General features: G+C 32.2%; 1 protein-coding gene across 1 annotated transcript; it reads right to left on the reverse strand.

Moving 5' to 3' along the window:
• Window positions 1-1298: 1298 nt before the first annotated feature.
• Window positions 1299-12934, reverse strand: LOC130445869 (odorant receptor 33a-like). Its single transcript, XM_056781756.1, has 8 exons — window positions 12925-12934; window positions 11183-11355; window positions 10988-11128; window positions 9238-9560; window positions 7598-7697; window positions 5879-5983; window positions 3951-4106; window positions 1299-1352 (listed from the first exon to the last, which is right to left on the reverse strand). The coding sequence occupies exons 1-8, from the start codon at window positions 12932-12934 to the stop codon at window positions 1299-1301; spliced, it is 1062 nt and encodes a 353-aa protein (XP_056637734.1).
• Window positions 12935-13929: the final 995 nt, after the last annotated feature.

The following is a 13929-nucleotide window of genomic DNA, read 5'->3' on the forward strand; positions in this document are numbered from 1 at the left end:
GTTGTGGTAAATTTCTCCATCAGTTGAATTACATACTTATGAGTTGCATGTCTTCCGTCATGTAATTCGTTAAATATTCTAGCAGCAGCTCTTGCACAATTATTATTTTGGTAGTAAAAACCTACAATTTCAATTCTTTCTTGCAAAGAGTAAATCATTGCAGAGAAACAAAATAAATAATGTATCAAATTACACTATCAATAGTGACTACAAATTCTAGTTGACAATGTCAAACTTTAATAAAAAGTAGAGTTTTTTGTTGTTTGGATTTTTTAAGTAGAATAAATAGCACAGTTAAAAAGATTAAAGAGTTTGAACTGTTGTACAACCCATTTTGGTACAGGCAAATAAGGTGAAAGTAAATAATAAGTAAAATTTGTGCTCTTAAAAGAAAAATTGTTTATCTCATAAACTAACCACTTTAACCTACAAGTATTATACATTTTTGAAATCAGCTCAAAGAGGAGTATCCAAATTTTACATAAAAAATATGAAAAGTAATTTAAAAAAATAAAGGGGATGCTGCTAGGGGTGAGGGGGTGGCTTTTCCAGTAAGTTTAAATAAGCCATAATGCTTGCCCCTTCCAACATAAATTGACGTGTTTTTGGATTTTTTCTAAATACCAGTATTACAAAAGTTATTAAAGGTGGATACTTTTATCTGAAAAGCACTGTATATATATTTAATCACGTTCGAGGTGTCAACTGACGTATAATATACTATAGTATAGTCAGCTGATTATTTTGTTTTCTCGAGATATTGGGATAAAGTTTCAAAAATTTTCGGTTGGGAGGAATTTTTTTCTAATCTCATACCACCCACCGAGCCGCAGCTGACGTTCACTATGCTTTCTGATAGATTCTACTAATTATCTCTTAGAGGAACTTGGTCGTGTATTTGTGTTGCCGGCTCCCGGACTATTACGCTTAAGTCGGAAGCGGCATACAGCATTTAATAGAAGACCGAGGCCTAACAAATAAAGCTTTTGTCAAGAAAGCGTCAAAAGCAAAGGTCATCTCATAGCCACCTTAATTTATTAAGTCACCAAACATCCAACATTCAACCAAAGTGAACGCTTATTTATATGTTAGAAATTCTATTTTTCATTTGATATTCTTAGCATAAAATTTCCACGAGTTTGAATTAATTTCCGTAAATTATTTCTCGGTTGCGAATTTTTTAGGAAGGAAATATTCTTAAAATATTCTTAAAACATTTTATTCTACATAGGAAATAACTAGTAATGATTACATCATCAGCTAAACAGTAATTCTTTTCTTATATGAATGAATATTTTTTACGTCGAAATCTTTTTCAACATTGTGTAATACGAGAACGATGATTGAACAATCTGAAACAAAGTTAAAAACCTTAAATATTAAAACAAATATAATTGCTATTTTTCAAAAACTAATGATAAAACTAAAGAAAAATAGGAATTTTAGTAGTTACGTTCTGAAGCAATCTCAGTAGGTTTGTTCCATCAGATTATTATCTGTAACTACTTAATCATGCATGATATGAAAATTGCGTTCCAACAGTATAAATTTCAACTAATAAACAAAAAGTTTAACGTTCCAGGAACAAATTGAACTTATTTAGTAGTAGTACCAAAAATGTATTTAATAAATATTGGAACATATGGAATTTAGGGTCATTCATTCCCGAAAAATTTATTTTTTCTGTGCTTACACAATATTAATCTAAAAAAAAAATTCTCACCAAGTTTGATCACTTAATATCAATTTTAAGTACTTACAATTTAAATATAAAGTTTTACCATTTAAAATTGATGTAAATTTTTTTTTCAAATTTCTAATACTTACTTTTTACATTTATGCAAATAAGTTTAATTGACCTTGTGGGGAATTTTATGCTCTTCTTCTTCTTCTTCTTCTCCTTTTTGGCCTCCACCTAAACAGTATTTGGCCAGAGCTAGTTTTCGCTTTGATTTATAATTTGTAATATTGTAAAGAGTGACCACTGAGCAGGAATTTCTGGAACCGCAAGCGATATTCATACTGAATACACTGTTTACACTACACCAACACTCACAATTACACTGTCTGAGGCGCCTTCAGTCTCTGAAGACGATAACTCGGTTATCGAAACGCGCGTCAGACAGTGTAATTGTGAGTGTTGAAGTATTAGAATTTTTTTACCTGCATTTTAAATAGTAAAACTATATTTAAATTGTTAAGTACTTAAAATGTACCTAGCTTAATGTTTTGCTTAAGCACTGAAAAAAAATTGTTTTTGGAATTTAATCACCCTTAATTCCGTTGTTCCAAAATTTATCAATACATTTTTGCTACTACTTCTGAATAAGTTGAATTTGTTGATGGAACGTTAAACTATTTGTTCATTAGTTGAAATTTATACTTTTGGAACGCAATTTTTATATCACGCGTGATTAAGTAGTTACAGACAATTTGCTGGAACAAACCTATTAAGATAGCTTCAGAACGTAAACTAAAATTTCTATTTTTAAAAAGCATAAAATTCCTTGCAAGGCCCATCAAACTGATATGTAAAAAATGAGGAGTAGAAATTTGAAAAAAAAATTTTTACATGGTGGTTTTACATCTGTACGTAGATTAATATTTTGCTTGAGCACCGAAATAAAAAAAAATTCGAAAACGAATCACCCTAATTGAATACGAGATTTAGATCGTGTATCTTGCTTTATCAGGTTGTAAAGTATTTTTAAGATGGAAATAGAGTATTTATTCGGCGAGGAAGAGAGTGACTGATCCAATATAGAAACAAAAATTATGATTTTCTTATATATACAGCGGAGATCTTACAGCTTTCTTTGCCGCATCCCGCGTTTCGTATGCCACACTTTTCTATCTATTCACTCGTTTTCCTGGATAGCTCTGTCTTTCATATTTTGTTCAATTCCTTCGTTCTAGGTCCTTAAGGGTCTTCCCCGTCTCTTTTTATTCTGCGGTTGATACATCAATGCTTTCTATGAAGTCGTTTATATTCGACCTGTTCTTCGTCGTATATCTTCATTCCGTATATGTTTTGCTCTGGATATATCCTGGACGATCTCTAGTCCATTTCCACCGCTTCTATATTTTTCTATTGTCTACCTGTTAATTGCCCACACTCACATCCATACGTTAAAATAGGTCCCGCTATGACTTTGTATATTGTCATTTTTGTGTTTTGTGTTTTTTATTGTTCCATCTCTCGAAATTATGCTTCCTAGGTATTTGAATTGTTTATATTGTCTAACCCAATTTATATGCAGTTCGTGGTCTCCTTGTGTGCTTTTCTTCCTTGGATAAAAGGGAATTGTACGAAATTAGTTGTAATAATTGTAAGACAAAGTTTTTTCGGCAAACTAAAAAGTGTGTCATGCGATTTGGAGAGGATCTAGCTCATTCAAAATTTGGATGAACAGAAGAAAGTTTCGGAAGAGGTTCATTAGAGGAAAAATTAGTGGTAGTAGTATAAAAAGGTAGATCAAGTAAATATGCTTTAGTTTACCTTCAGTCTCTCAAGACGATAATTTTGTTATGGACATGCGGGTAGGACAGTGTAATAGTGTAATAGTGAGTGTGTATGTGTAGTAGTAGTAATATAAACAGTGTGTTCATCAATAATTGCAGAAATAGTCCATTATAATTTATAATAAATGTCGAGAAATACATGTAGCTCTCAATTAACTTTGTTTTTTATATTTGAATGAAAATAGTTTTTCAATTTTTTACTCCGGTTCGCGTATGAAATATAAACCTTAATCTTGCCTCCGCTACACAAAAATGTGTCCACTCCTGTTCAAGGGAATCTCTGTGAAATGGCTTCTAGCATAAACTAAGTATATTTGATCAAACAACCATCTTGTACCTTTGATAAAGATCTGTTTGACTTTTTTGCTTTCTACATATCTAAGAGGCGCAGTACAAGCATTTACGTATTAATTTGTAAAATTACTAACCTTTAAAAATATCTCAAGTGATAAATTGAAGAAACTTAAAGCTTTCAATTGTATAGGTTTTTGTGTGTTTTGTATGAAAAATGCTAGATCACGTTTCATACTTTTTGTGGCATCTACCCAAGGATAGCAATATGCGGCTACAGGAATATTTTCACTCTACAAAAAATCGTATCATTATGCTTGTTACATTATAAAAGGTTATGTGAATTGTACGAGTTCAACCTCCTTTAATTTCAAAAGTTTGATGAATATTTACGGGGGTTGTCTAAAACGATTCCGACTTAAGCCTGAAGCTATCGGCATTTATTAATATAAGTTATAAAATATTTACGCGCAGACGTGGAGATATACTCCTTGCATTCAGCCATTTTTACAGCATAGTATTTGACATTGTTTAGGTGGATCGTTGGGAATATTTTTATGAAGATGGAAAAAATTGAGTTTTGAACTATCATTAAATATTTGTTTTACAAAGACAATATACGCCTATGCAAATTTAAAAGAAGTTCTGACATTAGTACAGAGACTTTCAATCATTATTTACAACCGTAAAATTTTGGGTAGCTGAATTAAAGATGTTACTGGGATAGACATATCAAAATTTTGTATAAGCCCTTTTGGCGCCGCATTTGTTCACGTTGGACTTAAAATGTAATCGAATGAATATTTTACCGACCTGCATCCACCACTACGACGGTTACTACTCAAGTTTTGAGATCGACAAATAAAAACAAACATTTGTTATTGGATATGGATTTATTGTTTTTGAAAATGTTCTCTATGGAGATCAATACACTTTTGCATAACTTTGAACCATTTGTCGAAGCATTCCGATTGAGGTACCTCCAAAATATGTGATTTGAACGCATCGAACGCTTTTTCAGATGTAGAAAAACGTTGACCTAGCAATTTATTTTTGATTTGCAATTATAAGAAGAAATCATCGGGTGCCAAACAAGAATTGTACGGTGGATGACCCATCAATTCGACGTTTTGACTGTTAAAAAACGTTTTTATTTGAACTGATGTCTGAGAGCTCGCATTGTCGTGATCGATACGAGCTTTTTTTGAGCGATAGTCATATTACGCGGTATCCAATGCGAACAAATCTTTTTGACAGCTAAATGTTAATAAATTATTGAATACATGCGAGTAAAACTAATGCTCAAGTATGCCTCAATCTCAATATCAGTATACGTACAGTATCGATGTTTTCTGGCATAAAAGCCGATTTTGGACGAACTTCAAGAAAGAGATCGTGTGGCGAAAAGCGACCACGATTGAATTCGGAAAAGCAGTGAAACGCGGCACACTTCTGTTAGTTTAATCCTCGTAAAAAGTAATAGCACCATTAAAATGTCACACTTGCTGATGGTAATGTCAAATTTTATATATTCAATCATTGTTGCCATATTTCAAAACTTGAGTAGCAACCGTTGTACATTTCTGAAACGGAAAACCAGCCAAAACAGTCGATAGCAAAGAGCAAATTTGCCCCATTAAAGTCTAAAACTAATCAGCCGGAAACGTTTCTTGAAATAGTCATGAGATTATGTTTATCGATTATTTATCTTCAAAAATGTAAAACAACAGAAGAGTATTGGTGTTATTGCTCGATAAGGTGAAGGGAGAAAGTGTAAAAGACGACTGCATTTGAAGGGAGATAAAGTGCTTTTTCATCAAGACAACGCACCTTCTCACACTTACTGATCGCCATGGCTAAAATTCACGAATTGCACTCTTTCCTGTTTTTTAACTTTTTTTATCAGACAAGGCCCTTATCGCGCAGGCGAGCGCCTATTTTGAAGAGATAGATGGCAACTATTATTTGGAAGGGTTTCTTTGTTGGATCAAAAACTTTTCGGACAACCCTGTTATATTAATTCTATTTTATATTAATACTCGTATATTAATGTATTTAAACGTACCTTCCTCCTAATTTCTGATGAAAACCAGGATGGGACCAGAAGCAAATTAAAAACGGCGGCTTGATAAACAACCAGAAAGAAGAATTCGAATGTATATGGCTGAACCTATCAAAAAATTGATTCATACTCATTCCATACAAACACATTCACTCAATAAGCCGCGTGACTGACTCACAGATGGCGCTGCCATTGTCAAATCCATATGACGTTTATGAAGTACCAACTTTAAAAAGATTATGTGTAAAAATTCATGATTTTCAATTAGTAAGAATAAAGTGACAGACATTCAAGTGAAGCTACTTTTCAAAACAGTGAATTCAAAACAATTTATTGTTAATTTATCATTGCTTCCAAAGGCAGTCTGTTTACAATTATGCATGAGCATTTGCCCATGACAAAGTTTTTTTTAAGTGGATGCTGCGTTTACTCACGGATCCATCACTTCACTTCGGTATCAAAACGATCATCATCTGAGTGGACTGCAGCTACTGAACCACGTCCGAAGCGTCTAAAGGTATAACAATCAGTTGGAAATGTTATGGCTTCGGTATTTTGGAATGCGCATGGAATAATGTTCATCAATTATCTCCAAAAGTGAGAGAAGATCAATAGTGAATAATACATAGAGTTGTTGGATCGGTTCAATGCAAAAATCAAGGAAAAATGGCCTCATATGTCGAAGAAAAAACCACTGTTCTACCAAAACAATGCACCGATTTACAAGTCGACGGCAACGATGGTTAAATTGAATGACTTACACTTCGAATTACTTCCTTATCCACCGTCCAGATCTGGTCCCAAGTGACTACTAGCTATTCGCTGATCTCAAATAAATGCTCGCCGGTAAAAAATACAACTAAAATGAAGAAGCAATTGCTGAAATTTAAGCCTATTTTGAGGCAAAAGACAAATCCTTCTACAAGCACGGCATCGAGAAGCTAGAGAAGCGTTGGAATTATTGTATTGCACTTGAATGAGATTGATGAATAAGATCGATTTTTGCCAAAAAAGCGTGTTTTTTTTAGTTAGTCACACGATTTATTGAAAGATGTGTTAGTAGTTTGATTCGAAATATTAACCCAATATAAATTTGAAAACATCATATGAAAAATTGGAATAGTACCTCAAAAAACATATACATATTTTTTATAGCTTTTCCCTACCATTTCTATATCCATCTAACCCATTTTTTACCTTAAATATTTACTTTTCTTGGATTATATTACATTTTTGGGTCTTTCGTGCTTAGACGACAAACACTAATTGTCTTTATTTATGTGATTCTGACTTTCAACATCATCTTTAGTATTTACAAAAAAATTTCATTATACAATAATTATTAATGCTGTCAGTCCAGCCGACTGGATCTTTTTTTCTTCTACTATGTACTACTAAAACACTCACTAATAATGAAAGAAATCTTTTGCCGTTGTACCTATATCAACAAATATCTCATCCAACCAAAAACCATCCAACGAATATCTCTCTCATTCTACCCCTTTAAAGAACGCATAATGGACTCGTTGGCCTCTGAAAACGATAACTTTATAATTGAAACAACAATTATTGAGGCAATTTAAGAAATTCCAGTTTATCGCTTAAATGGTAGGTGAGAGTCACTACAGGCGTTTGGTCAACAAAATTAACAGTTTTCTTTTCAAATTAAGTGATGCTTTAAAATTTATATGGGGTGTATAAATCAAATCAAATGTATATTACCAAAGTTAATAAGAAGAGTGTCATACATAATCCACTTGTTGTAGCGAAAAACTGGAAAAAATATATAGTGCTGAATATATTTTCACAACTTTTTGCTATCCTAAAAATAGATTATTAGGTTATAGAGCCATTATTATAATTATTTTATCTATGAGTAATATTTTGCATGAAAACTAAGGGTTTCCGTCTATTACTATTCAAATACAATCGATCAATGTTATCTTATCTGACGTCACTAAGAGTAAACATGCGTAAACACAATCATTACACACTCTATTCTATCCTACTGAAGGTAAACATACGAGGTTTGTCCGTAAAATACGTTGAAAAGTGGAATAATCACTATTTTTACAATTATTCAAGTATTACAATATGGTCACTTTCAAAGTATTCTCCTTGAGATAAGATGCACTTCTGCCAACGCCGTTTCCACTAATGATAACATTGCTGAAAGTCTTCAGTTGTGATACTGTTCAGTTGCCGTGTATTTTTTGTCATGATTCTTTTCGCGAATCACCTTTTTGCATTTCGAAAAAACCACGCAAAAACTCACGCACAACGAACGATGTGTGAGCGGGTTTGTTCTGGTAAAGGAACCACCCACCCACTTGTACCAAATCTGGTCGAACTCGGGCCACATGAGCTCTGAGACGTCTCAAAACTTCAACGTAAAAATTTCCGTCTATTTCATGGCTGGAAGGGACAAATTGCTTGTGAATAATGCCTCTAGAGTCAAAGAAAACATTCAATATTTTTTTCGCAGTGTATCTTGGTTTTAGCAGCTTTTTTGTTCTCTGTTCTTCAGCTAGCTTCCATTTGAGCTCCACATCGAATTCGTAAAACCAGGACTTGTCTTCAGTGATGACTCGATTGAGAAAGTCCCCTCTTTCATCTGCTGCCTCACAGCACTTAATCTTCTTTTCTTTTTGCTCTGAAGTTTGGTAGGATTTTCGAACACAATTTCTTCATTTCAATTTTTTGTTTTAGAATTTCGATTATCAGCTCGTCAGCTATCCTTTTGACTGTGAATCTACGGTCTTTAAGAACACAAGCGAGAATTCATTTTCATTAGAACTCGATGTCGACGGGAGTCCTGGGCGAGAGTTTCCTTTCACTCCCTTTTGGCCTTGCCTGAATCTTTTTAAACACAGTTGGTTATTTTAGCGAATTGTTTCTGAAAACTTGTTTCAAATGTTCAAAGATCTCACGGCCATTTTTGCCTAGCTTTGCAAGAAACTTGCAGGCTTGGTTACAATCTATAAAATAAATTATTATTCAACTTTTATACGTATTTTCCGGACAAACCTAGTATACACGTATATTTATAGGGTCTCTAGTGGGCAAACGGTGACATTATTCAAAAATGTTTTCTCACAGCCATATGAACTTCAATTACTACTATTATCTGAAATTATTTTCCGCTATACAGAAGTAGTTAAACAAATCGAAATGGATCGCCATTCATGTCATCACATTTATGATTTCTCAAGTGTCAATTTAGGAACAACATTAGTTGGAAGAGCAGATTTTTTTTTAAATTCATTTGTTTGTACTTTTTATTTCAATATACAATTTGCTTTTATTACTGGAATAAAACAACAATTTGTATCGAAAATATGATTTGTATATTTTCAACTTACTTGCGAATTCTCTGATAGTCTTGTACATAATTTTTTATATTTGAATCAGATCCATTAGATAGTTTGTAACAGAGAAAATCACATTGAATTCCTATAAAAGTGAACAAACCAGATGCCAGCACGTCAGTTTCAATATTAACCAAGGACTCATAAAAGATAGCGATAGTCTGGTGAAAATAAACGAGTCCATGATTTGGTTTAAAGGAAATATTGAAAGGGTACCAAGCAGCAACTGGTAATCCTCCATTTTTAGAATAAAAAATGGGAGTTGTTATTGAGGATACGCAAGCCATTAGAGATATTACTGTGAGAGCATGCTTAACCTGTAAATGAAGTGTAAATGAATAAAGTTGTTGTTATCTAGTCTTTAAACTAAACTGGGTAAGTAATTATACAGTCTTTGGTAAGGAAAGGGTGATATTGTACATAATGACAGTACTTTCTTGAAAGTAGTTATTATCATGATAATAAATTTATAAAGGATAAAGTTTATAATATTAACTATTATTGTAGTCGCCGAAACCTGGTTGAAATAGTGGAAGCTGAGCAATTTGCATCTATTCTTGTTGGTGATATTATTAACGAAAAATTTAGGAAAGCTGAAAAAATAATATGAAAGAGGAAGTGGATCCAAAGACGGAATATACATACATATTTGTCGGTTTCCAAACATTTGAAAGTATATCTAATGCTTCCAGTTTTCTGCCGAGACTCTTTAATCGTTGAAAGCCCTGATAACAGAAATAATGAAATAAAAATAAAAAAGTATGGATTCTTTTTCGAAAAGCTTTATTTTATTTTATCCAAAGTCTTCATCCTTTAGGCTTTACTTTTCTATAACTTGCTTCAGAAAGTTACAAAAATAGGTGATGATTCCAATTTGTTCTGACCGAGTTTGTAGTAGCTGTGGTATCTCCAAATAAAAAAAAAATATTACGTTTAACAAATTAGAAGAGAATGGAAATTATTAGAACTTTTGTTTCTTGAACAATTTTGATACATGATATATTAATAAACATAGAAAGTAGATTAGATATTTTCCTACAAATTTTTTTATTCCTACTAAGGTCTAAAAAGGTAAATCGATTGAAATGCTTGATAATTTGCTCTAGTAAAATCCATCCGCCATCTTGAGTTCTTCAGAAATATGTATGTCAATAAGGAAAGTACTTTATGTCTATAGAAAGTGGGATCAAACATTATTTACCGTTTGTTGTTAGTATGTAGTTTTGAAGACACCATAAGCACTGTGTGTAATGAACGATAAGAAAGTAAAAATAAGTCCGCAAGATTTCTCAAAATTTTTCAAATGAGTTATGGCGGTTGAACTTTCACCTTCTTTGAACAGAATCTCTAAGGACACTATTTGTGGAACTTCTTTTTAATTGTCAAAGTACTAGATAATTTAAATAAGTATTTATTACTATATTTAGTATTTACTAATAGAAATAGTTTCCATGACTATGAAAATATAAAACTGGAACTACTCTTGAACAAGAACTAAACAAAGCTTAATAATTTTTGTTTCACTTCACTTGTTTTCTTATGTCTGTAGAACTGATCGCTTCCAAAATATAATTGATTTAATGTCTTGTATATGCAATCAATTTTAAGAAAAAGGATCAAATATAATACCCAGCTATCTAATTTTATATTATTCGGAGATCTTGGTGCTACATTTGATGGTAAATTAAACTTTGTTGAGCCTTAAGAACCCGGGTTTCCTACTGAGGAAGTCTAGGCAGTTTACTGTAGTTGAAACAGCATCTTTACTTTTTAATGTATTCGTTCTTCGAAAACTAGAAAATGTTTCTCTTATGTTTCTTCTATATTGGATACGTTTGACTAATTGGCAATAAGGGGTGATCACAAAAATCCATAAGTTGTGAAGCTAAATAGAGTTAAAAACTATGTAAAATTATAAGAAATAATTGTGTTTGTTTACTTTTGTAAAAAATGCCAAACTTTTCTCTGCTATGAGCTTAGCATCTCCGTTGATTGGCTGAAATTGGTGATTGTTCAAATCGTCGAAAATTGTTTTAAACTCTTTTCTTTGTCTAAATAAAAAGTAAGCCCTAACGTTTGCCATCATGCACATATTAGCAATATATCCATTACCTGAAAATATATTTTTATAAATAAATAACCGATAATCTTCATCCTTTAATATGGAAAATGATTGAAAAGTTGAATTTTCAAGATCTATGTTCTTAATCATCAACTTATTTTGAACTTCAAAGGATTGAAAATAAAGTCGACGAAATTAACTGAATAAAATAATCTTGAGTTAATAGTTATAGTTAATCAGAATTTTTATAATAATCATAATGGTGAGACAAATCTGTATAAATGTTCCTACCTATCCATCTAAAGAATTCTTTGTTATAATTATTTGCAATGCGCAATATCCAAACATGATCGACAACACGATTTTTAATTATATTTATATTTCCAAATGTCCAAATCTTTTAGAGACTTCTCGTTTATGTGTCAGGAGAATATGCGACTCAAGTTTTGAAATATGGCAACAATGGTGAGAATATGTCAAATCTGATATTGCCATCATAAAGTTTGACATGTTTAATGGTGAGCTTACTCAGAACCTATTCTCATACGGGTGCTATTTCAGTTATTTACACATACTTGAAATATTTATCAAGGTCAAAAAATGGAATTAAATCACGAACATTTTCGTGCGATGATGTTCTATGATTTTCGACGTGGATTAAACCAACAGCATTGTGACGATCAACACGCCTCAACTTTTGTTAATGAAGCAATATCACGGACCTCGTCCAAAATCAGCTTATGTGCTAGAAAACATCGGTGCTGTACATAATCTGATATTGCCAGATCATCATGTGACATACCTTGAGATTAAGGCATTCTTGGGTATTATTTTCCTTTCGCATATATTTATTATTGTATGAAAATTTCGCGGTCTATAATATTTGTTCCCGTTGGATACCGTATAATTTGACAATCTCTAACAAAAAGTTCGTTTCGATTGGCGCAAAGAAATAATGAAAACTATTGACTGTACGGATTTCTCAAGACGAGCCAAATCCAACAAAACTTGTTCGCGCACGAAGCAAATGGTCGCTTGTTTCGTCGGAATAACTGGACATGTCTTCACCATTCTATTAGAGTAAGATAGAACGGTTAATTCTACGTGATACACCAGCATTTGTTTTCGAAAAAATTAGGGAAACCAATCCCAGCACAGGAATCATTCTCCACCACGATAATGCGAGTTCTCACCGTACAGTCTTTGTTGAAATTACATATTTTGGAGGTACTTAGCTCAATCGGAATGGAGAAAATGCTTCACCTATTAGTGTATTATTGACCTCAATGGAGAGTATTTAGAACAACAATATAACCATATCCAATTATAAATATTTTTTTTCATTTGTTATCTCAAAAATTAAGTAGACACCATCGTATTTTATTTGATATAAGAATTATTATTCTCACCTGCAAAGCTTTCAATGCTGTCACATTCAAATAATATGTATAAGTATTGGCTACAATTGAAGAATAACATTATCGGGAAAAAGACGAACAAACAATATATGGCGAATATTTTGGGATATTTCATTTTACGCATCGGGATGTACACTCCGTTGATAAGTAAGATTTTGAGTTCTTGTTCGTAGAATTCGCGAAAATTTATAAATGACTCACTTTTACTCATGTCGACAGCTCTAAAATATGATGTGAATTCAATTTTCATACCGTTATATAAAATTCTCTTGAAATTAAGTTATTACATGAAAAAGTTATGTGATAAATATTCAATTGGATTTTGTGATTAACAAATTGAAGTAGGGAAAAATGTGATGCAGTAATTTATCGGAACATATAATTTTTGTCTATACGGATTGAAGGAAAAGAAAGTTAGTAGCTAAATTGCTATAAGTAGATACAGTTGAATATGTAAATTATGTATAACTTATACAGTGAAACCAATCAAAATCGATAGTACCGTTTGGTAAACGTAGAAAGACCCCTGGCAATTTTTCAATTGTATTCGGGCACTTCGTATTTAACATACACGTGCGTTTTGAGAAGAAAACTTAAACTTCTTGGTTTAATTAAATTACAATCAAATTTTTATTTACGTAAGACTTTCTTTGCGGTATTTACACAAATTTAGTCAATTAAAAAAAACTTCTAGCATTATCGAAATATATTAGGACACGTTTTCTGAAGTAGCATGCATGAATGGACGTAGAAAAAGTATAGTACGTTACACGAGTTGTAAGCTGCTTCGTGCATAAAATTTTTCACTTCATGCGTAATGGGTTACTTACAACTCTTGTTATGTAATATACTATAACAAGTCAAGGTCGTGATATTAAAAGCAATGACCCTAATGAATAAAAATCTAGCATTCGCTTTTTGTTATAAAATCGAAGTAAATGCAGTGAATAAAAACAGAAGAGTAATTCATTGTGCTCCAACTTGCTGAAAATTTCAGAAATTGCTATTAGTAGATACGCTTTCTTAAGAAGTATAATTGCATTGAGTGATGTAGGAGCTACTTGCAAATTTTCAAAATAGATCTAAATCTGCATCATGTCTTTAATCTTAATCAAATCTTGGCGAATTATATGGATGTGCGTGAAAGAAAATTACATAATTTACGTGAAAATTGTGATGATTTCCTAGTCTTACATCAATTTGATC

This window comes from Diorhabda sublineata, chromosome 6, assembly GCF_026230105.1.
Source record: "Diorhabda sublineata isolate icDioSubl1.1 chromosome 6, icDioSubl1.1, whole genome shotgun sequence".
Lineage (NCBI taxonomy): Eukaryota > Metazoa > Arthropoda > Insecta > Coleoptera > Chrysomelidae > Diorhabda > Diorhabda sublineata.

Bases quoted from the DNA above. Each gene is read 5' to 3' on its own strand.
- LOC130445869 (XM_056781756.1), bottom strand. The intron at 5,984-7,597 runs GTAATATACATT...ATTTTTTGATAG, and splicing joins CACTCTTCTTATTAACTTTG to GTTCAGCCATATACATTCGA. The intron at 1,353-3,950 runs GTTAGTAATTTT...ACTTTGTTTCAG, and splicing joins CACTTGAGATATTTTTAAAG to ATTGTTCAATCATCGTTCTC.